The sequence below is a fragment of the Plectropomus leopardus genome, chromosome 4 (assembly GCF_008729295.1).
Source record: "Plectropomus leopardus isolate mb chromosome 4, YSFRI_Pleo_2.0, whole genome shotgun sequence".
In the NCBI taxonomy this organism is placed as follows: domain Eukaryota; kingdom Metazoa; phylum Chordata; class Actinopteri; order Perciformes; family Serranidae; genus Plectropomus; species Plectropomus leopardus.
Window position 1 is genome coordinate 29,771,530 of NC_056466.1, and position 24,732 is coordinate 29,796,261.

Genomic DNA, 24,732 nt, shown 5'->3' on the forward strand with positions numbered 1-24,732 from the left:
ACGGACGCCTTTCAGCATTTGTGTTCATTTTTCCCCACATTAAATAAGTAAATTTACAAGGTCCTATTTTCTGATGTTTTTTAAGTGACTAAGTGCCTGTCCAATCTTTATAAAGACTGGTGGACTGTGAAGACACCAGGGACGATGGTGGAAGTCAGACTTTAATAATAAAAAGAATACATAATATGTTTATCTCTCCAAACCTCAAGTTATTAGGTGCATCAGTCAAGGCAGTAAATACCATAAAAAAATAAATAAAAGACAAGACTTCCAAGTTCTGTCCCTGACGCAATGTGACAAATGTATAAATATATTACGGTGCTGTCAATGAGGCAACTCTGATTTAAACCAGCTTCAGCTTTCAGGACAGGAAATATTTAAAAAGCTCCAAAGTGAATAAAATCCTGCATCATTCAAATGATCCTTTATTCTTCTTCTAACTTGTGCGGCCGGGACATGTCATAATTTAATCTGAGTCTGTTTTAACTCCTCTGCTTTTCATGAATCTGAAGCTTGTGCAGAATGAGCTAAAAATGGTAGTCATTAAAAGCGATGACATCCTCTGACAACTTTTCATCATGTAGGCCAATCCTCTCTGTACTCAGCTTTTGTCTGGGAGCCAGCAAGACAAAAAAAAATCTTTTCCCACTTCGACTCCGGTGGGGGGATGACTCCATAAAACACTGCAGCTGCTGTCAGTCAGCGCAGATATTAGGGGTGCCGCTCACACAAAAATGGCCCCCTCTCTCTCTCTCAATGTCACATAAACTGTGTGATGGCCTTGCTGTTAAATGGAGTGGAATTGATTTTACGCAGCGAGCAGCAAGGCGGCGAGCATCCACAGACATCTGAAGGGCCCTTCCTCCTCCCACTCCCCCCCCTCCCCAAAAAATGATTATAGTTATATAAGTTTCCCTCCCACTCCCTCCATCCTCTCCGCCATCAGCAGGGGTGTTGTCATAGCAACCCCCACCCCTCCTCTCTGCACGTCAGAGCCAGGAGCTCGGAGGATGAAGCCGCATGCAGCTTCTGCCTCTTGTGCCTCTCAGAGAGCACCTGTGATTTTTGCCGTCTCGCATGCAACAGTCAGAGCTGCGGCGCTGGAAACAGTCTGATTGATTTGACTCGGAGGCTGCTGCACATCACATACAGTCAAAAAACAGAGAGAGCAACTGATTCGGCAGCATCTGCAGGTAAGCACCGTGGCTTTATTTACTACGGAGCACTATTTATAGAGTGTTACACCTGTGTGTGTGTGTGTGTGTGTGTGTGTGTGTGTGTGTGTTGCAAATGAAAAATCATTGTCTGATAGAAGCAGTCTGCCTGCTGGATGCTGATTGTGTAATGTCTTCGTTCCAGTGTGCCTCATCCCACAGTTGTGATTGTAATGAGGAGGGCTTTCTAAGGAATGACTGGAAATAATGGGAAACTGAGATGCGGCAGTTTGTCATGCGTGATTTCTCACTCTGAAGGATTACTTTTAAATTAAAAAAAAAAAACAATCTCTCATTTCCTTCCATTTCTTTGTCCTATCTTTCCTCCTCATCCCTTCATCCATTCTCCGTCCTTCCCTCCTCCACCCTTCCCACCCCTTCCCTCCGACAGCAGCAATGTCGTGGCTCTTCTTGGACTGGTTCGTCCCGCTCTACCTGCTGGTGTCGGTTTTGGTGCTGGCAGGCTTCGGAGCGTGCCTTTACTTCCTCGAGCCCGGGCTGCAGGATGCCCACAAGTGGAGCAACAAAACAGTCCGGCATCACCCGCTGGTGGCCAGTGTGAACTGCAGAGATGACGATAGCAATGCCCTGATATGATCAAGAGGGCGAGGCGGAGCAGGGCGGGAGGCCATCTGGACAGGGGTGCTGCCAGGACACCGGCGGGATGGGAGCCAACACCTAAAAGATGGAGAAAGAGAATGGAAGAGGAGGGTGACAAGGATGGAGGAGAGATCGCCCTGTCCTGTCATTCCAACTTTTCTCTGATCTCTAACGCACTTTCTGTAGAGATCAGGGAAAAGTAGAAGCCAAATGCACAAAGGAGGAGAAGACTTGATGCAGGACTGTGAGGAGGACACGTTGCCCTTTAGAAATGTGATTAAAACACGATGTAAATTTCACGCCATCTTACACTTGTGCCAACTTTTACATACGTTTTGTATTTTGACAATCACTTTACATATATCATGAAGTTTACTTCTATTGTGCATTTAATTAGTGACAGAAGTGCAATGAATTTGTTGGCAGCCAGCAGGGAGGGTTTTTAATCCTCGCTCTCTGGCGATGTCGGCACGGCAGCTGCTGAGAAGCATGTGGATTGTTAGTGCCACTTTGCCAAAATGGTGTTAGTAGTGACTTTATTAAAAATTAATATGTTCTGAATAAATGCAACCAGATTTATTCAAGGTGCCAAGATTATTCTAGATGGACCAAGATTACAGAAAAGTAGTATTTGGTAAAGCTCAAAGTGTATATTTTGTTTGATTTCATTGTTTTTACTTGACAGCATGGTGAGGAAACTGTGGGTGTGTAACAGCCCGCTTTTGATGATCATATGCTTTCTTTGTTCATACAGAATAAAACTGTTTAATCCTCAATTCTTTGGATTCACACTGTTATTATGTAGTCCATCATATTTTAGGATTTCTGAAAATATTCTGATTTATGGCTGCAACATTGGTGGAGTATATTTACTCAAGTACTGTATTTAAGTACAACTTTAATGTACTTTACTTGAGTAATTATATTTAGTGCTACTTTATACTTCTACTCCACGACATGTATCTTGACAGCTTTAGTTATTTTTTAAAATTAAGAATATACATTAAAAACATTTGATAAGCTTAGGGAAAAAAAACTCACAAAAAAAACAGTTGCACCACAGTTTTTCTTATTTTTACTTAAACTTTTTGAGCCTAAAGTGTCAAATTCCACTCACCACTAAAAATAAAAACAGAGGGAAATGTAAAAAAAAAAAAAAAAAAAAGAAAAATCAAAATCAACATAAAAGTGTGTGTGGCAGAATTTTGTTTTTTTTCCTCTACTTTACTTTTTATTATCTCATGAGTCCTCAGATTTATATTTGTAATAGTAAGTAGTAGTAGTAGTAATAATGTCAAAACACTTTTCAAATAAGCATTAAATGTCTTCAAAAGGCAGCAAAATAAAACAGAAAAGGCATAAAATCAACAGGTTTTATACAAAAGAAAAACAGTTGAAAGCAGGTTAAAATTCAGATTTAATCAGGAAAGGCTCTCCAATAAAAATATGTTTTAAGAAGGGATTTAAACGCGATCACAGACTCAGCCGACTGCATGTCCTCAGGCAGATCACTCCCGAGCCTCGGGGCCCTGACCAAAAACGCTCTTTCCCCTTTAGTTTTCGGCCGGACCTCAAACGCTTTCAGCAGGTGGTCTCCAATCCGAGCCAGCCTGACCCCGCTCAGCTGTAGAGATCAGATGAGATGGGCAGGCTCAAGGTGGTATGGCCGTGAACTTATCTTATGACCCCATTCTTTGGAGGGGCCCCTGACCCTTTGAGAACCACACATGAGCCAAATATATCTCCACCTTGATCACTACAAGAGTAAAATCTTGCTCAAAAACAGATGCATCAATATCAACAATCCAATAAAATGACCCATAATAACATCAAGGGACCCTGTACTTTTAGTTTTGATACTTTTAAAGGTTCAGAGTACTTATTCCACCACTGATCTGTCTGTGTTCTGACAGAATACTACAATAAGACCACAGTCAGACTTCACAGACGTCCCATGAACCAAACCAGATGAGAGCTGAGTGGGAGTGAAACAGAGCAGCTTCAGTGTCGAGGAATGGAGAGAATGGCACTTCTGTGCCCACTACTTCCTACTGATGAGTTCCCCGTCTCGCACTCTGAGACTTATTTACTCGCTCAGCGTGTCAACAACAGAGACAGCACTTCAGACGCCAGGTTAGTTCTCTGTTTTCCTCAATTGTGATTTCACAAAAGTTGTGCTTTTGATTGTAAAAAATTGTGCATAGTGCTATTTAATTGCCACATAGCGGCAATTTTTCAAAAACATAGTTTTTGAAAGTAACTTGGTACAATTATTGAAGTGCTATACCTTAGCACTACCTTACGCATATAGATGCTTTTTCTGCACTTGATTCCTCCCATTACATAGTTTATACTTCTATCTTACTGCATTTCAGAGGAAATAATGAATGTACATTTTTACTCTGATTTACAGCTATGCCTGCTTCTTCTCAGATAGAAATTTTAAAGAGAAAACGTAAAGAATATGCTGCATTGTTAGGGTTTAACTACCCCATGTGGATAAAATTGGCTCCACCTCAAACTGCTACAACAATAAAATGCTACCTACACATTATTGCTTCAGTATTAACAGTCTAATTATATTAAATATGGTCATATCAGGCACTACTTTTTGGAAAAGCAGTACTTTTACTCTCAGAACTTGCAGACATTTCTGTGCTCTCCTTGAAGTAATATTTTAATATAGCTTTTACTTGTTATTTAGTACTTTTACATTGAGGTATTACCACTTTTTACATAAAAAAAGGATCTGACAATATGATTTCCCTTCATTTCTCCACTCCCACCAGTTGAGTCTGTCTTTCTTTTCATTTCCTCCCCTTACAACAGAATGAGTGTTTTTGACCGTCTGGCCCCTCTGATCCCTCAAGTATCTGCCTCCTCCAGACAAACAAAGGAGCATCCGTCAGTCTGTTTGTCTCCCCCTCTGTCCCTCTCTTCTCCTGTCATCAAAAAGAAAGCTATTAAAATTTCGTCATTTGATGAGAAGGGACTCGTCTATGGCGAACACGACACAAAACATACAAACACTGACAGGTAAATGAAATTCTGTTCTAGCTCAGGTTTATGTAATACAGCAAATATTTCCCAGTTGATATTTCTTTTTTTCCCTCTTGTTGCTACAGATCTTTTGTCCCAATTTGTTCCTCCAAGACATCCGGTCAGCCCTCTTGGAGTAAATCATGCCAGCATTTACAGATGAACCGCGGAGAAAAAGCCTCAACCCTCCCGAAAGCCAAGCCCAAAACATACAGCTCTCCAACTCTCCCTGCACGGCCCAGCATCTCCATTTTCCCTGCTCCAAAGCCAAATACCTCTCCCACTCTGAAACCACAGCCAAGGGATTCTCTTCATCTCAGTGATCCTTTCTCGTTACTGCACCAGCCGAAGCCAAGTGTATCTCCAACTCTTACTGTCCCAACACCCAGACTGACTCCATCTCCGACTTCCTTGGATGGCCATGGAGGCAAGCAGCCTTCTCCTGTCGCTAAAGAAAGACGTGCTCGATCCATTACCATATCCAATGCTAAAACTGAGCGCGAGTACAAAAAAGACAGAGGACAGAGCTCCTCAGATGTGGCGAAGCATGAAATTCTTGATCAGGAGGTTTTACTGGACTTCACTAACCCTGCATTGAGGAGACCATGTCCCATGTCTCGACATGAGTCCCAGAGACACGCAGCCATGTCTCAGAACTCCTGCCTCTTACAAGGCAAAGTTGGTTTAAGTAAAAAAGACAATATAGCAAAAGATAAACCAAAACCTCCGCCCAGGAGTGCAGATGTTACCTCAAACCTTAAACCAAAGACAAACATCAAACAGCAACAGGGATTTCTGCCAAGTGCAATGACAGGTACACAAACATCTCTCTCAGAGTCTGACGGGATTCAGTTTGCTAATGTTGTTCAAAGAGAGTCGCAGCCGGCTTTTGATGTACCGGCTACTCAGTCAAGCCTTTACAGGAGACATATAGAGCACCCTCAGAGGAGGAATTACACATCCGGTGACCAATCATATGAACAGATGTATTCTGAGAGAAGTGCAGCTTCACCGACGACTCCCAGAATGTTGTTCTCCAGGGAGCCTTTGTTGAGACAGTCACCCAATGTTGAGACCAGGAGAAGACGATTCGACATCAGCAGTGAAACAAAAGCGGATACTTTTCTTTCTAATTTCAAGAGAAGTCAAGAAGAAAACATCACGCGCACAATTGCAGGAAATTCATCTAAACTCTGTGAACAAACTATCAAGTCTCCTCAGACACACAGACTCTGGTCAAAGGCTCAGAGTCAGACGGCACAGATGGATGTGAAGAGTGCAATAAGTCAGTCCCACTGTGTTTCAAAGGATTACAGCTGCCAGTCGAGAGACATTGATCGCAAAACAGAGTCTCCTCAGTGTGCGCACAGATTAAATCGACTTAAGACATGTCTGGTGGCACCTCAGACACAGGAGGCTTCTGTCGAGTGTGCCACTTCAAAAACGACCCTCTCCGAGCCTGATATTATCTCACACAAACATCAGTTCGATTACAAACAAAACAAAATCCACAGAGAGGTGAGCTTCAGTGGCACAGGACTGAATCAAACGGGTATTTTTGCACCCTCAGACTGTCATGGGACACCCGCAAAGCTACCAGAATATCCCTCTGGGAAATACTGCCAATTCGACACAAACAGGTTTGGCATCAGTTCAAAGGGGGTGTTTGACCTGCCGGCCCAGCAGTCCCACACAGAGCACCAGAGAGCAGACGAGACAACAACAACAGCTTCCCCTTCACTAGACCGACCAAATTACTCTGCAGCAGGCAGAGCGTTTATCATGGAGGAGCCAGAGGACCCCTATTACGTCACCATGTATTACCCGGGCTCAGTGTATGTGGGTGAGTACAGAGATAACCAAACCACTTGGAAGACTTTAAAAAGTTAACAATCCCCCAAATAATACAACTCTTTCATTTTTGTTTTTAATCTTTTTTTTTTGTTTTTTTGAGTGAAATAAATATGGGGGGGGGGGGCAGTCAGATGAGGGGGCGGTCAAAGAGGAGAGCAGAGGGATTCAAAATGTCGGCTCTTATCAGCAGAGTAACAGACATGCTGAGGAGAGACACGACAACGCTGGTTAGAGGTATCTATCAAAGTGACGACTAGTCCAGGAGGACATGCCAGCACAGTGCTCCACAGAGACAAACAAACACAGCAGAAACATGCAGAAAGGAAAGCAAAAGAAGGACGACAGGAGGGCAACTCAGAGGTAAAATGTGAGTGGTGCAATTGAGGTTCACTTTCTTTTAAAAAGTAATGTCACTAAATATGATCAAAATAACGCTAATAGCATGCAAATGCTGTGTAATAACTGCTGGTTAAATAAAAGTATACTACTGTAAATCCTGCTATCAAGGGATAGAGATTGAGAAAGAATTACCACCAAGTACATATAAGATGTTAATATCTTCCTGCCACAGGTTGTAAACTGTATGTCCAGCAGTGTTGTGTAGTCCAGTTAAGTTAATTGTCAGAGGGTTTCACACTGTAAAATCTGACAAGTTGATATTACTTAAAATAAACTTGGAAACTGATAACCTTGAAAAACGAAAGTAAATATAACTATTAATCTTAATTTATGTTATTTTTTATATATGTTTGTTAGTTTTACTCAAAATTAGATGGTGTTGTTGCTTCTTTTACTCCATTACATTTATCTTGCATTTATAGCTACAAGTCTTTAGCAACACAGTAAGCTTTTATGAGACATAATACAGTACTATATTATATGTTGGCCTATGATGTATTATTATATATAAATAATTGCTATTTTTTAATCTGCATAAGTAGCTTAATTGCCCAGTAATTCAAAAATATACAGTAAAATAACAATGTCAGGAGCCATTCTGCCTCCACAAGGAGGCTTAAGCACAGTCTGCTGATAATATTTCCGTACAATTTTAAATGCTTTATGTATTTGTAATGGTGTATTATTACACCTTCATATACTGATACTTTTACGCGTGTAAAGGATCTGATTACTTCTCTAAGCGCTGTATTTTCACCATATCATATCATCGAATTATAATTCAATCCGAGATATCCCCTAAAAATAGTCTGTATCACTGACAGAAGGCACTGTACCAAAAAAAAGTCAATTTGATGAAAAGTTACACTGCGCGTGCGCGCTGCATCTCCCCACTCCCTCTCCTCTTGTCGCCTTGGTAACGGAAAAGGGGGGCTCGGGGCCAGAGGGAAGGAGAGGAGAGGTACCCGGACGAATCACATGACCGCTCCTCATCTTGTTATCTCTCTGTGTGGACATACACCGTTTGTTCTCGGAGTCAGAGCGACAATTGATCAGTCAGTCAGCTAAAAAGCGGATCTGCGGGTCAACTGAACGTGAATCGGTGAGTGTGACACCACATCGGCGCCGCGAGCCGCCGTTAGCTAGCGGGCTGTAGCTAGCAGCTAGCAGAGCTGCCGTTAGCCGGTAACGTTATTATCCAGCATGACTGGAGGGAGACAATGGGGGTGGAGAGGCTGTGATGGAGCTAACCTCATGTGTTGTGTTTGAACAAATAAAACATGGTTTGCTTTAATATGGAGCCGCGGTGTGCGTTAACGTTAACAAGCGCGGCCAACCGGAACAAAATAACGCGATTTTAGTCAAGTCAGGTCCGTTTGCTTTTGTAGCGCCGTATCACAATTACAAATTTCTCCTAACGGGGGGGTTTACAATCTGTAAAACATACGACACCTTAAGCCCCCTTTTCTTTGGGTAAGTATGAACTCCTCAAAGAAAACATTCAACGGTGGAAAAATCTTAGGAGGAGCAGCTAAGGAGGGATCCCTCTCCCTGTAAGAACAGACGTGCATTAGATGTCGACAGACCGACACAACAAAATTACAGTATAGATTATTCACATGATGTTATTGCATGTGATCACATTTTGAAAAGGTGGATCCAGAGGATGTCAAACAGCTTCCAGGTGTCTCCAGCCTGAGATCTCACCACTATGTGACCTGGAATGGTTATTATACAAAACATACAAGAAAGAGTAAAACTGAAGCACGTCATTTACACAGAGAGGAGAATGAAACACAGCCACAGAGGGAGGGAGAGATACAAGAGGAGATGCTCAGTCTTCTGGAGGACAGTGATCCAGATCCAACATTTTACTGTAGAAAGGAAACAGCCTTAACATCAGTAGTTGTGTTTCAGTCTTCAAAGTGTGATTTTCTTGCACAGTTAATACTGAAATAATTCTGTGGATGTGAGTGTATGTGTGATGGCAGCGAGGAGCAGGGGGCCGGGCAGAGAAAGGGGACAGAGCTGCATGAATCAAAGTGACAGCTACTTCCTCACTGACCTGTATCATCTGGATCTAGCGCTGTGGATGCACTGACTTATAAAGCGTGGTAGCAGTGACTTAAAGCGTGGCAGCAGGCTGATCCATGTGTACACCCCTGCAGGGATGAGGTGATCAACCACATGCCTGTTACTGTTACCATCTGCCCCTCTGCACTGTTGCTCCACTTAAAGGATCAGTTCCCACAAATGCACAGTATTTTGTAACTCAGCTCTAGTGGTGTCAAGGCATGCATAATTTACTATCTATTTCTAAAATGTATGCTGATTTTTAAAAAAAGAGAGGTGAACATAGTTTCAGTTGTGGTGTCACTAGGAAGTACCAATGAATTTTATTATCTATTCTTTTAGCAATATGAATTAATGATTTGGTTTTTACATTTTCAGCGAGTGCCACCTCACTCCATGCCATTGTAACATCCTGAAATGTTTTGTTTTATCCAAACAAAGATATTCTGTGAATTGTCACAGTAGACAAGAAACTAGGAAAACATTCAAATTTGAGAAGCTGGAAGCTGAAAATATAGACATTTTCTTCCTAAAAATGACTCCAGTCAACTGATTAATTAAGTTGTCGCTCATAAACTTTCTGTTGATCAGCTAATTGATAAGTTGCTTGACTGTTGCAGCTTTAGTGCTCACATTATTTTAAATGTGGATATAATGACTGAGTGTGTAAAGGCAAATAATATAAGGACTAGAACAGTCTGATAAGTTCTGAAAATTACATCACTTTACAGTCATGCAGCCTATAAAACCAGAAAAAAGACAACACTTACAGTATCCAAAATCTAAGATCATGAATCTAACATCAATCTAAGATTATCTCATATCACGATATTCACGGTTTCCCTCATATTCATTTATTTGTGGTGGCCCACCACAAATAAAACATCTGCCTCCACAAATAGAATTTCTATTTTTGGAGCTGGACCGTTTAATAGGAGCGCTGTTGGAATATAAATACCAGCAGGAGCAGTAAAAGTGTAACTTAATCATTTATTCTGCTGGATCTAAAAGTTTGCAATAACTCACAACAGCTGTTCCTCTCATCCACCGATCAGATCTGATCAGATCAGCTGTAAACGGATAGACAGACCCACAAAAAATGCTGAATTTAGAGAGAGGTGACTGAATGATAAAAAAGTTGTGTCCCAATTCAGGGTCTGCATCCTTTGAAGAACCCAGCTTATGCGGTCTATGGAGGCGACTCTTTCAAAGGCTCCTCGGGACAGTCTAGCCTTCGGAGGATTTCCTGGTTGTGTCACCAGATGTTCCTGCCCTTACCCTCACGTCACAGTTGATTTCTGCTGCCCAGGAGAGAGAGAGAGAGAGAGAGAGAGGAAGAAAGGAAAAACAAAAGAGAGACAAACAAAAGAAAACTTACATTTAAAAATGAAATTGATTCGCCAATCACTGTCTCCGCTCTGTGCCACCATGATGTAAAGTATTTCCGAATGCTGAACAGGGGCGCGCAAAGGATATTGGGATATGGAAGGCCGTGAAGGATAATAGCAGTGTATCCTCCAAAATGACGGAAAAGAAGGCTGCATTTGAAGGAGCCATCGAATTAGGACTGCCTTCACGCGGCGTTGTGACGTAATCAGCCTTCAAATGCAGCCTCCAAAGGATGCAGACCCTGAATTGGGACACAGCTAACATGACACACATTTAAGTCATCAGCAACTGCGACACATACACTCTAATTCTGTGGAAAACACTGATATTGATATAATATCGATATACTGCCCAGTCCTACTTCAAACATATCTTTTCCACTGTATTTATTGTAGACCGGTGAGATCTGGCCAATCCCAAATTCACTCAGGTTCAACAGCAACATCTGTTTTTACAAACAGATACTGTATCTTAAAATCAAAACTCACTGAGTGGACATATATGTACATGAAAGTAATTTGTAATATAAGTAATCTGTTGTTTAAGTGATTTGGGTGAACTAACCCTTTAAGACGTAAGAACCCATTTCTTTAATGTAGAGCAAGTTAAAGGGAGGAGGCCTCAGCTCGCTCTACTGGCCTACTTCTTGATGTGGCAGTATTTTCTGTTGATGACAAATTATATGTTTTATCCTCCTCTCTTTTTTTTTTGTAGACATGTCAGACGTAGTTCCTCCAGAAGTGAGACCCAAACCAGCCGTCCCTGCCAAACCCCCAAATGTGGGGGGTCCTTCCCCCTCCAACCCCTTCCCGCCCCAGGGCACAGGTATGGGAGGAGGAGGCGGCGGTGTTTCAGCTCCTCCTCCAAGTGCCATTCCAGTGCCCATCGGGAGTCACGGCCCAGGCCATGCTGTGAGTCATAATTTGGGCCATGGTGTGGGGCATGCTGCAAGCCACGCTGCGAGCCATGCTGCGAGCCATGCTGCGAGTCATGTTGGAGGTCACACTGCGGCACACAATGGAGGTCATGCAGGCTCCCACAGCTCCGGCGGTGGATCCACTCTGCTGGGGTACATTGGAATTGACACCATCATTGAGCAGATGAGGAAGAAGACCATGAAGACGGGCTTTGACTTTAATATCATGGTGGTCGGTAAGTCACAGAATTAGTATATACTATATATGTGTGTGTGTGTGTGTGTGTGTGTGTGTGTGTGTGTTCTTTTTACGATTGTTGTTCTCTTACATGTGAGTCTCAGGACTTTTTTTTTTTTAATATGGTAACCACATCTGGATTTTATAGCAAGAAGGGCAGCTTAGGCAGTATTGGTTGGTAGTGTGTGTTAAAATGCATTTGTTGTTTGTGGCCATGAATGATATTGTTTAGATCTCCAGTGCAAATTGTGATGTAATATGGCACTCTTTCTTATTATCAAAATGTCAGTCAAATCATGTAAATCTGTGAAAAAAAAATCCTTCGCATTATTATTTTTTTTTTCTTTAATCTGTTTATTTTGTGTCTTTTAAATGACTTTTATTATTATTATTATAACTCGTGCCATGGGGTAGAGGGTGGTTTGTGGAGGGTAGGCTTGAGTGGGTAGAGGAAAGTGGGCATAATTGTATAATGAACTGTCATCTGCTGTCTATTTCTGTAATATCAAATAAAACACACACAAAAAAAGATTTTTGTTCTCAGAGAACAGCAAAGCAATATAAATTTCTCTCTTTTTCTATACATTTCCGTCCTCTGCAGCCTTACATTTTTCTCCCTCCCTCTCGTGTCAGGTCACAGTGGTCTCGGAAAATCAACTCTGGTGAACACCCTATTCAAGTCCCAGGTGAGCAGGAGGAGCGCAGGATGGGGCCGTGATGAGAAGATCCCCAAAACTGTGGAGATCAAAGCGATGTCTCATGGTGAGTACAGGGAGAGAGAAGCTTCTGTTCTTTCTCTAGAGCCAGACATTTTTAGCAGCATTTAATTTGACAGAGAAAATTAACGATCTTTGACCGTGTTCTTAAAAGTACCACGTAGCCTACTTACAGTCCATCAGTGCACGCTGGAAGCTGCCAAGTGAGCTTCTCATTTATTCGAGTTGAGCTACGGACGCGCTGGCCAACTTCTGTGTCTTCTGCAGTTACTTTGTGCGAGAGGCTTTGATGATTTGTTTACTGTGACGGCACATTTACTGTCACAGCTGGTGGTTCCCTCAGAGTTCAGGGGAATTAATTTTTCCCTCTGGATACATTGCTTTGGAATATTATACTATACATCACAAAAAATCCTGCCCAGCTTGTGTCTGTTTTGAGGAGTTAGCTTTACCAACAAAGTAGGATGAAAGTTATGAATTCATATGCCTGTTAGAATATAAGCATCAATAAATGGATTAGGCTGAAACAGGGATGCACCAATGTTAAAATGACAGTTTGGCCAGGAAAACAGATAAATCCAGGAAAACAAAATAACGTGATTTTAGTCAAGTCAGGTCCATTTGCTTTTCTGCCAGGAAAACAAATAAATCGTTATTGTCAGAAAAAAATAACTACTCTTTAAAAGATATTCAGACCTTCATTACTTTATCTTTGAATGAGCACAATACGAACCTTTAATATATTCTATGTTTACATGAAAAAAAAACTTTTTTGTTGAAAAAAGGAACCGCTATAAAAGCCTTTTTACTACATGTAATATATGGTCACTCCCTCTAATTTGTTGTTGTTGCTGTTGTTGTTACATATTTTCCTTCAAACAGCTGTATTTATTCAAGTTTCTCTCACACATCATGAAAATATTACAATTTACCTTCACCCAATACTGTTTTTTACTAAAGAAAGCTTGAATGCATCATAATTTAACATAATGCAAACCCTTAGTGTTAGTTCTGGCCACTGACTGCTAACAGCTAATGTTATTGTGAGTTCACCACATCATTTCGTCCTGCGTCCTGCGCTACGGAGCAAATCTGTGTGTCCCAGGATAGCGAAGGCAATACCTTCCCTACTCTGCCTCTGACTGGCTAGTACTTTTTGCCTTTGACTGGTGAGGTTTAGGAAAGAGGAGTTGGATCGTTCAGGGTCAGAATGTGATGATAAGCCAATCGGAGGCAGAGTAGGGCGGATGATGCCTTCACCATCCTAGGAGATGCAAATTTGCTCCAGGAAACAATCTCTGTTGGTCCCAAACGCTTTTTCTAGGGAGCCGTTAGTGACACTGACATCAGTGAATATTACCTAATTTACAGATAGGCCAATGACAGTCAAAAAGGTTAATATTGACCAATATCAATGTTCAGTTGATAAATTGGTGCATCTGTAGGCTGAAATTTGGTGGACAGATTGTTGTTCAAGGATCAGCTAACTAGATTTTTGTGATAATCTGTGTTTGGGACTTCTGCTGTTACTCAATTTTCTGATCAATGTGCCAGCATGAGCTCAAAGTCTATTGTGTCCATGATATAAAGTGGGTTTTGTTTAAATGTGGTTAGTCAGGAAAGGCAACCAAATCAATAGTGTCAAGGCAGGGAGGCATAGTGTCTAAAAAAGCAAGTAATGTGACTTAAACATCATGAAAATTGTTTTTTAGTCATCGGCAAGAACAGATTGTTCTTGAGATGTCTTTTAGACAGCTTTCAATTGACACATATTCATGGATCCTTGGAGTGAGGTCCTTAACTGTGAGGATTTTCAAAGTGTTTTTCTGTCTCGCCGGGCCTGTGTGGACAGACTTGTTGATCTTAAGCCTGGATAATGTTTGTTCACACGCATACTACAGAACTACTTTTCGTTTTCATTTGACTTTTGTTTGACAGACTGTGCTTTTGGAATGGTCTCTTTTTTGTCTCACACATCCTGTCATCCTGCTGGACGTTACACAATGTCCCAAATTTTTCCACCTTCTCAGGGTGCAGACTTCAGCTATCAAGCAGTCCACGTTTGTCTGACATTTTCATTGTAATATTAAGGCATCTCGAACGAGACGCACAGGCTTTGCAGTTGGAAAATAAAATCTACTTTCATAAGTAGATGAGGTGTGATTTAGGCTTTCTTACTTTGCCTATCACAAGTTAGACAGTTGCATAAGACTAAAGATGCCCTTAAAAGTTTTCTACCATAACACCAGACAGTCTCTGAACTGAGAGCTGTGTTTCCATGGCAACACTGAATGACCCCTGCTGACAAACGACACAAAGAGGTAAACATGGCTCAATTTGTGGCTCGCTAACAATGTTGTAGAGCGAGGAGTTAGACTTGTTTCGCTCATCACTGAGTCTTTCTCATAAAACATTCATGTTGTGATGTTCATCCACAACGCACCAGCTTTCTGCTGCTGGAATAAACCCAACTGTGCAGGACGAATCAGCCATGATTTTGGTTTGAAAAGAGTCGCAATTAACCTGAGTACAGAGCTGATTGCTCCTATTTCAAACCACTATGTGTTGTATTTGAAAATATCCCGACTTTGACACCCGTCCCCCAGTGTTAGCATCAAATCAGTCACTGGCAGACAGCTCCACATGCTGTTTATGAAATCAGACGGGGACTCTTCACTATGAAGCATTCTGTAGTACTGTTTTCATTACGGCATCTAGGACCAGAAGAAACTGAACTCTTCCACATCCTTGATGGTTTAACAGCACCAGGGAAAAAATGGAGAAATGCCAAACCCTTGGAAAGAGCTCAGTGTTTGGTTGCTACGGTTTTAGGACATGATCATGCACACATCGCCTCTGGTCGACAGTGACCTGACAACATTACGCTCTTGCCAGAGAGAGACGTTGCCAGAGAGACACAGCCGACATGTTAAAAATATCTCAATCAGATCGTTTATACTTTGCTTGCTGTCTTTCAAGCTTGAATGCTGTTTCTGTGCACACATCAAGACTAGTTGCTTAAAATTGATTTTGCACACACAAAGCTACAGCTGTGGTTTATGTTTGTCTTTTCTTCATTTTTGTGTGTGTGTTTTTTTTTTTAAGTTCTTGAGGAGGGTGGTGTGAAGATGAAGCTGACAGTTGTCGACACGCCAGGTTTCGGAGACCAAATTAACAACGACAACTGGTGGGTTTTCCAACTCGTGCATGATTAAAGTCTCATAAATGTCATCATTACTGCCTCAACTTAGCAAGATCTGTTTTTATGCCTCTATGTCGGCGATAGCCCTGGCTGGAGGCATGCTGCTGTGTTGTCTGTCCTTCCATCCCATCCTCCTAAACATGATATTTCAAGAAGGCCTTGAGAGGATTTCTTTTTGGCACAAATGTCCACTTGGACTCGAAGATGAACTGATTAGATTTTGGTGGTCTTAGTTAAAAGGTCACTGTGACCTGATCTTTCTGATTCTCGTGAACATGATAGATATATATATATATCACCTTTCAGGAAGAGCCCATTAGCTCACCTGGTAGAGCGGGCGCACCATGTACAACGTCTATGTCCGACTTTCACGCTATAGCAATCCTAACAAGTTAAGGCAAAAAGCCCCAAAAATAATCTTTAAAAAAAAAAAAAGAAAAAAATCTTTTAGGATCTTTTTTCAAATTTGGCTCAACGTCCACTGGGACTCTAACATGAACTGATTAGAGTTTGTTGGTCTGATATCACTGTGACCTCACATCTGTCGAACTCTCATGAACACAATATCTAAAGAGGGCCTTGAGTGCACTTATTCAAATTTGGCATAAACATCCATTTGAACTCAAGAATAAACTGATGGATCTGGTTGTTCAAAGGTCAAGGTGACTGTGACCTCACAAAACATGTTTTTGACTCGAGAATTCATACACTAGTTATGACAACATTTCACACAAAAGTTGATGACATAATGTTCTGCAAAAACACTTTTCTGGCCATTACTCAACGTCACATCTCAGGAACAGAAGGGGAGACATCGATTCTGAACTGGCACTAAACTCGATTGTCCGCCTTGAAGCTGTGCTGATTGTATAGATCTTCTGTGCTGCTGGGGGGAACATGTGTGTGACGCATTCGTGTTTTCACAGACATGAATATAAACTGTAAGCGCAGCTTGACTGGTGTGCGAAGGCATACAAGTTAGTAATTCTAGTTCACTTGTCACCTTACCAAATGCAACAATGCATTTACTTCCTGTATGGTTCTCCTCAGGTTAAGTCTTCTTTTCCTCCTTCTCTTTTCTTTGCTCAAGTAATCATTTTCTCTCAAGCTGACCTCTTCTGTCATATCCACAGCTGGGAGCCAATTTCCAAGTACATCAATGAGCAGTATGAGAAGTTCCTGAAGGAGGAGGTCAACATCACCAGAAAGAAGCGCATCCCCGACACCAGGGTGCACTGCTGTCTCTATTTCATCTCCCCAACTGGACACTCGTGAGTTCAACTTTGTCAGAACTAGAGACAAGTAAAAGGAGGTATCTGGTCTAAAAAGCGTTGTTTGTAATCTGTTGGCAGAGAGAGCAGCGTACATACGGCGTAACAGCATTCGTGTCCCTTTATCCAAAAACATTTCATTTTAGATTAACAAAGCCTTAAATCAAGAGAGCTACTTTATATTGCAGACAACACTCTCTTCTCTGAACAACTCACAATTAGCTGCCGCTGACAACTGTGAAATTGCTCTTTAATGGATAAACGGATACAGTCTTTTGTGTATTACAGCCAGTGTATCCCATCCTTCTTAGCCGGGGTAATTGAGAGCGACAGGGTGTTTTGTGTGCAGGCGAACAAGAACTGGGACACAAGCTTTGTCCAATGATAAGCCCACTTTTCAAATAGCATCCACACTGTAAGTCTTTTGTGAGCGCTACAAGACTGGGGAAAGGTAATGAGACGTATGAAACATGACAAATAAAACCCCCGTGCCTCCCTCTGCTGTTTGTTATCCTGACCCTCTTTTCACTGTCGCATGCGAGCCTCCTGCAGAATCACAGCTCCTGAGTCTACTTACTCACTCTCCTTCTTTGTCTTTTCTGCTCTCTTTCTGTCCGTCCCAGTCTTCGGCAATTAGACATCGAGTTCATGAAGCGCTTGAGTCACTCGGTCAACATTATTCCTGTCATTGCAAAGGCGGACACAATGACCATTGAGGAGAGACAGGAGTTCAAACAGCGGGTGAGTTTCACCAATGATGATCCCACTAAAGGTAGACGTAATGGATGTAACGGTATATGTTTATATGTCAGTGTCGATGTCAGTAGTTATCAAAACAATGTATTTGAGGCATTTTACATCATTTGCTCTCAACAGAGACAAATTTATATGTCCTCTTAAAAATATCCTGTTTCGTGCATGTTTTGGTCTATAAAGCTGCTCGTATCAATATTTTTTTAAAAAAACAGATCAGATAACTATGTGTAATGTGAATGAGACATGCTGCTGGAGGTAAATTTACACCTCCCAAAACAGAGACAAATGCAATCAAACAAATAGTAATGTATCAAGCAATGTATGAATAGAATTCACTCCCTACATGCATCAAGCAAAGAACCAGTAAAATGCAAGTCAGTGTTGGTGAAATGGCATCTGCTGAAAAAAATACAACAAATTAGAAGAACCAATTAAGTTCTGAAAAAGGGAAATGTGTTTGATGAACTGATGTGCCTGCAAAGGTTTGATTTTGATTTATATTATCATAATTAAAATTATATATTAATTATTATTATTTTTGTTTCTTTTATAAGTTGTTCTGGTTATTATCATTACATCTATTTCATAATTTTATTTTGTTTTTTCTATTTTGTTTTCCTTTTTTTTTGTCTTTTTTTGTATTTTTATTTTTATTTTTTTTACCGTTATCTGTTATGTACGGTATATGTTATACACTGTAAATGTTATGAATATGTACTGGACCCCATAAAGAGTAGTGGCAGCTATGCTGCAGCTAATGAGGATCCTAAATAGAAACTAAATAGGAATGCTCATAGTGACAAACCAACAAAGACTCATCACTCAGCCCTTCAGTTCCAGTCAGCATAAACAGTGGCAACATCTACTGTTTTACACGGCCTATGGGATTTAAGGTTTAAGGTTTTTTTTCTTTTGGTTATGTCTCTCTGCTCTCATGTGCTGTTTTTGGCTGCAGCAGGCAGCTGATTTCAGTGAAAGATTTCTGATAAACCCGCTGTACATTAACTGTTCCTCACCAAACTGCAGACAGACACAATTAGTGACCAGCTGGTAAACACTGAGCATTTAGCAGCTACAGAGCCAGATATTTCCCTGAGGAGTTGGTACGGACAAAAAAAAATGAAAAAAGAAGAGTGCGTGTCACATTCATCATGTGACTAAAAGCACAAATGAATGCCAATGTTGTCTAATTCTGCTGGATGCATAAATAAAAAGCTGTTTGCTAACAATTTTGATGTATCCATTTTACAGGGTAATAATTTGTCAACGTTGTGTTTAGAGCTTGTTTTTTCTGCCTCTAAGTGGCCAAAAAATTCTAATGCATGATTTAATTTTTTTCTTAAAAGTTCTATATGTAATCCTTGTTATTGATGCCAGTGATGGCCATTACTGGAAGTGCAGTCAGCACTCTGTTACTTGCACTCGTCCTTCATATGCACTAGAACTGCAGTTAACAATTATTTTTATTGCAGATTATTCCATCGATTATTTTCTGGATTAATCAATTAGTTGTTTGGTCTATAAAATATCAACAATGGTGAAAAATGTCATATTTAAATGATTTAATAATCCTGTAAGCCAATATTGGACAATAGCCTTTTTTATACTATAAATAACAATGTCTGTATCGGTATCAGTATTATAAATACCAGTGTCAATATCATTATTATAAGAAACAGTGTTTGTAATAGTGTCAGTATTTGTATCAGTATTATCACTATTATAAATACCAGTATTAGTGTCAGTATTATCAATATTATACAAACCAGTGTTTGTATTAGTATCAGTATTATCAGTACCATAAATACTAGTGTTTGCTTTATTATCAGTGTTTGTATCAGTCTCCAGACTTTAGATCCCACAGCCTCTCCAGAGTGTACATGAGTGACTTAAAGACAGTGCTCAGATGAGACGTGTCACTGATGTGTGCTGTCTCCTGACATTGGTTTGTGCTGTAGGTAAGGAAGGAGCTGGAGATGGGCGGCATTGAGTTTTACCCGCAGAAAGAATTTGATGAGGACATGGAGGACAAGAGCGACAATGACAAGATCAGAGTAAGTGGCTCTATTCTTTCCTCCACACACATTTGTCCAATGAGTCTTTCTAACCTCCCCTCTCTACCCAGCTCGACCCGCTGTCTCCCTCATACACTCACACACTGCTTCCTCCAAACAGAATGCCAGGGCGCTGGGGCCGTGTATTTGTTTCGTCTCATAAAGCTTGTGCAGCCCTCTTCGGTACACTGACCCATGTTGAAATGTCTGTGTCCATAGGAGACGATGCCCTTTGCTGTGGTGGGCAGCGACAAAGAATATCAAGTGAATGGCAAACGAGTTCTGGGGAGGAAGACAGCGTGGGGCATCGTAGAAGGTGGCCTTTTTTAATAAGTAACATTTACATTCATAATATATAGAAAAGATGGTGATGGTGACAGGAACAGGACGAGATATGACATTTAATATTGTCCATTTTTATTGCAGTTGAAAATCCAAACCATTGTGAGTTTGCCCTGCTGAGAGATTTCGTGATCAGGTAAAATAGTCTTTTAAATGTATTATTAAAATCCCACTGTGATGCAATAAACTGGATTTAAAGAGCATTGAGAAATAAAAGGATATACCATACTGGGAAACTTAATCAGTGCTATTATTTTAGCAACATGAATAATGGGTTAAAAAAATGCAGCTAATATTAATTGTTATTATGGAGTAATCTGCAGATTAATCAGGATGTCTACAGGTATCAGACACTTAGATTTAATGCTTTTTAAAGACCTTTTCATGGTAATTTTTCATGGTGATTTTTTAACAAATCATTTTTTTCTACATAGCACATTCTGATGTCTCTGTTCTGCAATATAGTGGAAGGGTTACTGTACATTTACGCCTAAAAGCATGGACAACACACCCCCACTTACCCCCGTTATGCTGTGAGGTTAAAATACCCGAGATATGGGCATTTCTATCTTGCGATGGTGATGTCTTTTAGAGCCGGATTCGGCGCAGAAGGGATATGTGAGATGGGGGAGTTCCCGCCAAAATACCCGTCCAAGCAGCCCCATTGAATGCAAGTGCATGGATTGGCTGTCACAGCTGTCAGTCATGGTGGAAAATCCCGTCTCTGTGTAATTTAATAACTCATTAAAACCGAACTCATCATAGAACACACATTTGAACAAACATGAGGGTGATGAGGGTGTGACAGAAACCATCTTTGGGAGAATTTTATTTGGCATGTACTAGTTTTTAGTTTGGCCCCTTTACTAACATGGAGGGGTGGGCTTTATGACCTATACTGCAGTCAGCCACCAGGGGGCAATCAAGATTGAATTTTTGGGGATTGACTCCTTCTTGGAGACAGCCTCAAGTGGCCATTAGAGGAAGGTGCTATTGGGTGTAAACATGTGAAAAGTCCGGTTATTGAGGTCCAGGAACCAGCACTATTTCAGCCTCCTATGCAACTGCACAAAATGTTGCCTCATTTGTGATGGCTCACAAAGGCAAAAAACTTTAAGTTTTTGAACATCTTCAACATGGAAGGAGTTTTAGAAAAGATCCTTTTTCAGTAACATTTTAGAAAATACCTGTGTATATTTTTTAAAAAAACACAATAACTCTGACGCCTAGATATATAAATAACTAGTAACATGTCCCACTGTGTGTTCCTGTATCTGTTTTCCTCAGGTCTCACCTCCAGGATCTGAAGGAGGTCACTCACAACATTCACTATGAAACCTATCGTGCCAAGAGACTGAACGAGAACGGAGGTCTTCACCCCATATCCTCCAATGACACCCAAGAAAGCAACCTGTAGTCAGTTCAGTGAGAAGGAGACTAAAAACAGTGCAATGAAGCTGGTAGATGAATCCACAGAATATTATTATTATCGTCACCGCGGCATCGCTGCATGCTTGGAAACAATTATATCTGTAAATTCAGTCATTTAAACATTTCATTTTTTTCTGATCGTTAACTCCATCCATTGTCTCCTACACTTTATTCCTGACAGACACATATCAAACACATCTGGTTTCATTTCACAGTAATTCCTGTGAATATTTGAATGAAAGGAAAGTCCAAAACGGATAACTTAGTGCCATTATTAAGATGACAATTTATCGACTGCCAATACCTTGTTGTATCATCGAGCGGGTAGAGTAAGATAAGAAAGTGCCACATTCTTAGGCTTTGTGAATAAGAGGCAAATTTTTAAGTTTTAGTGTTGTGTAGCAACTGATGTCTGAATTCAGACAAATAAAATTATTGATTTGATTTGCAAGATACTAAAATCAATTCTTGCGCAGTAGCAATGCATGAGACAGTTCTGCAGTTGACTCAGTACAAATTGCTTTTTAAGTTTCTCATCAGCAACTGCTCTACCAAGAGAGAATCCTCATGGCTTTACTGTCAGGAGGGCTTAACAAACACTGCAAGCTGTGCTGTCTTCTTCCATACCCACCCTCACTGAGAAAACAAATGAAATTGCTCTAATGTTCTCCCACCCTGTTCACATCTCATTTTCCATTTAAAAATAGTTTGCGTGCACAGACCTGCATACTAAAACGGGAGAAAGCTGCAACATCAGTCACATATTGAATATAATTCTGTGGGCGGCAGTGTGTGTGTGTGTGTGTGTGTAATTGACTGTTACTGTGCACACTGCAGATTCTGTGACTCCATGATTCACCGTAATCGTGCACACAGACTGAACACTGTGGGACGACGACGCTCGGCATGCTTTGTTCCACCACAGTGGGTTTGGAGGGAAGAAATGTGCTCCATTGCATTTGTGCCCATCTGCATTAGCTGTGCATGCTCTTGCATTGAGGATAATTCTAAAACAGATCAGTGGTTTTAATAAATATTGCATATGCTTTCTGGACTCAGACATATGACATATTTTGACTGCTAATTGGACAATATGCATTCAACTTAAATTTTAATCTAAAAGCCTGCAGCATGTAGTTTACGCTGCGTTACTTTATAGAAATAAAGGCTAAGCATGGCCAATAATGTTGTAAAAAAAAAATCAAATTTCATACAAAAGCTCAGTCAGCTGGAGTAATTCATACATAGTGGGAACAAGTCTTTGAAAATGACTGCCCTTTGCTCATGTTTTTTGTTAGGCACTGTAAATTTAATGCATTTTCTCTCACTGTGCCCACTGGCCATTCCTTAAAATAATATTTTCTGACCCAAAAGAAATTTGACCAAGGGTGTAATCACCATACCTTAAAATAGATGAACAGAAAACCTTTTTAAAGATTCTTTGATGTGTTGTACAAAGTTTTTGTGAACATAACAGAACGCTGATGTGGTGAGCAGTATTTGTGTTAATAACATTTTAAATTGAAGTTTGCATGTTCACCACTTGGGGGCAGCACTCTGCCATGTATTAGCAGTGGCTTGGTAGAGCAAGACAAATCCCCGGCTTCAGGTCCTCTGTCATTTGGACAGCTGAGATTTTCAGCTAAATTTTTACACAGTCCACTCTTATTTGCTGATGAAGTTTACAGAGTTTGGATCCTCCACTCTTGCCACTAATATATCTTTCGAATTCAAGTTTACAAGAAGCTTTAATTATATTACCCCAATGGTATGCACTCTAAGTGTTGGTGTAATTATTCCCAATCAGTTTGATTTATTTAGTCGTAAACATGTTTACCAAGTCTTCTTCAGGAACTCAAGATTTATACTGTTCTGCCATGCAGTGTCTGCAGTCGAGCACAAATATGCCAAAACTACAAGTAATTCAGTTTTTTCAATATGTATCAATCTTTTTTGTTTTAAGTGGAATTATCATTTTATACAATCATACTCGTCTGTGCGATTTTGATATGAAATGTGACGTCTACAAGAAACTGATGATAGTTGTCTGTGATTGTAGTGAAGTCAAAGGTTTTCAAGCAGAAATTTGAATTTATGTGTGCATGCTTGTGTTCATATTGCCTGATTGCTTACTGCCAATCAGATCACACATCACTGCAACTTTACATCAACTTATCAACTACTTCTGAATGTGTGATGTGTTCATTAAATCGCTATTTCATGGGGTAAAAACACTGCTGTCCTAACTCCTGCAACTAAATTGACAGCCCACTATCTACATATCACTCATCCCCCTGAATCAATATGACTTCACAATGTATTATATTTATTTAATAACCACTTTCTCAACGTTGCTGTGACACATTGAGATATAATTTTCAGTGTTATATTGAGTTATTTATACATTAATGTGTTATTGTAATTTATTCTTTATTTAATAAAAGCACATTCCCATGTTTTTTTGAAAGAGCTGTTGTCATTAATGTCTCAATAACGAAAACAAATAATTGTAAAAGATCACTTACATAAGCATAGACTTCATAACGAATCGATAAAAGAACCTATTCTCAATAACAGCAAATCAGTTATAATCATTTCCCAAAAGTTTCTTGGCACATACATAGCCTTGAATGGGACCTCACTGCCAACCACCAAATGTGAATATCTTTTCTTGTTAAATGGGAGGTGGAGCAGAATCAGCTAGATATAGTTGGACTCACCTCTATGCATAGCATGAATTCTGAAACCAAACTCCTGGAAAGGGGTTGGACTCTTACCTTTTCCACAGTTCCCCAGGGTGAGAGGCGCTGGGTGGGTGTGGGGATACTCAAGAGCCCACCTGCTGTGCGCCAATGTGTTGGGGTTCTCCCTGGGGAATAAGAGGGTCAATAAAGAAGAGAGGAAGTCTCTTGATTGTTGTTTGTGTTTATGCACCAATTAGCAGTCCAGAGTACCTGAGCCTCTTGGAGTCTCTGAGGGTTGGAACGGCCTCTCTGGGGGGAGGAAAGGCCTGTCCGGCCCGATCGGTGTTTGTTATCAGACTTCTGTACTAGTCTTGGATTAGCCATAACAAACACCATTTTAGAGTGGTTCATAAACGTACTTTGTACCAGAACACCCCAGGCCAAAGATCGATGAAAAACTTTGTTGTGGTATCATGAGATCTGCGGCTGTATGTCTTGGAAAATCGATTATAGAGAGGACCAGAACTCCCAACTTATCGCCATCTGTTGGTGAG

The 24,732-nt window shown here is 40.6% G+C and overlaps 2 protein-coding genes across 5 annotated transcripts; both read left to right on the forward strand.

Annotated features, from left to right (window-relative positions):
* Positions 1–3,828: 3,828 nt before the first annotated feature.
* On the forward strand, positions 3,829–6,597 carry LOC121941998. The gene is made up of 4 exons (XM_042485068.1): positions 3,829–3,947; positions 4,644–4,850; positions 4,940–5,531; positions 6,424–6,597. The coding sequence occupies exons 1-4, from the start codon at positions 3,829–3,831 to the stop codon at positions 6,595–6,597; spliced, it is 1,092 nt and encodes a 363-aa protein (XP_042341002.1).
* sept3 (septin 3) lies at positions 6,207–23,952 on the forward strand. 4 transcript variants are annotated; one of them, XM_042485725.1, is made up of 10 exons: positions 6,207–6,696; positions 11,283–11,720; positions 12,356–12,484; positions 15,544–15,625; positions 16,774–16,911; positions 17,535–17,652; positions 19,626–19,721; positions 19,941–20,037; positions 20,148–20,199; positions 21,351–23,952. In XM_042485725.1, exons 1-10 carry the CDS (start codon positions 6,636–6,638, stop codon positions 21,478–21,480), a joined length of 1,341 nt encoding a protein of 446 aa, XP_042341659.1. In that variant the 5' UTR covers positions 6,207–6,635; the 3' UTR covers positions 21,481–23,952. The 4 variants fall into 4 exon arrangements, with proteins under 4 accessions (XP_042341659.1, XP_042341661.1, XP_042341663.1 ...); XM_042485727.1 differs by lacking the exon at positions 6,207–6,696 and adding an exon at positions 6,933–7,074; XM_042485729.1 differs by lacking the exon at positions 6,207–6,696 and adding an exon at positions 6,933–7,067.
* The last annotated feature ends 780 nt before the right edge of the window (positions 23,953–24,732 follow it).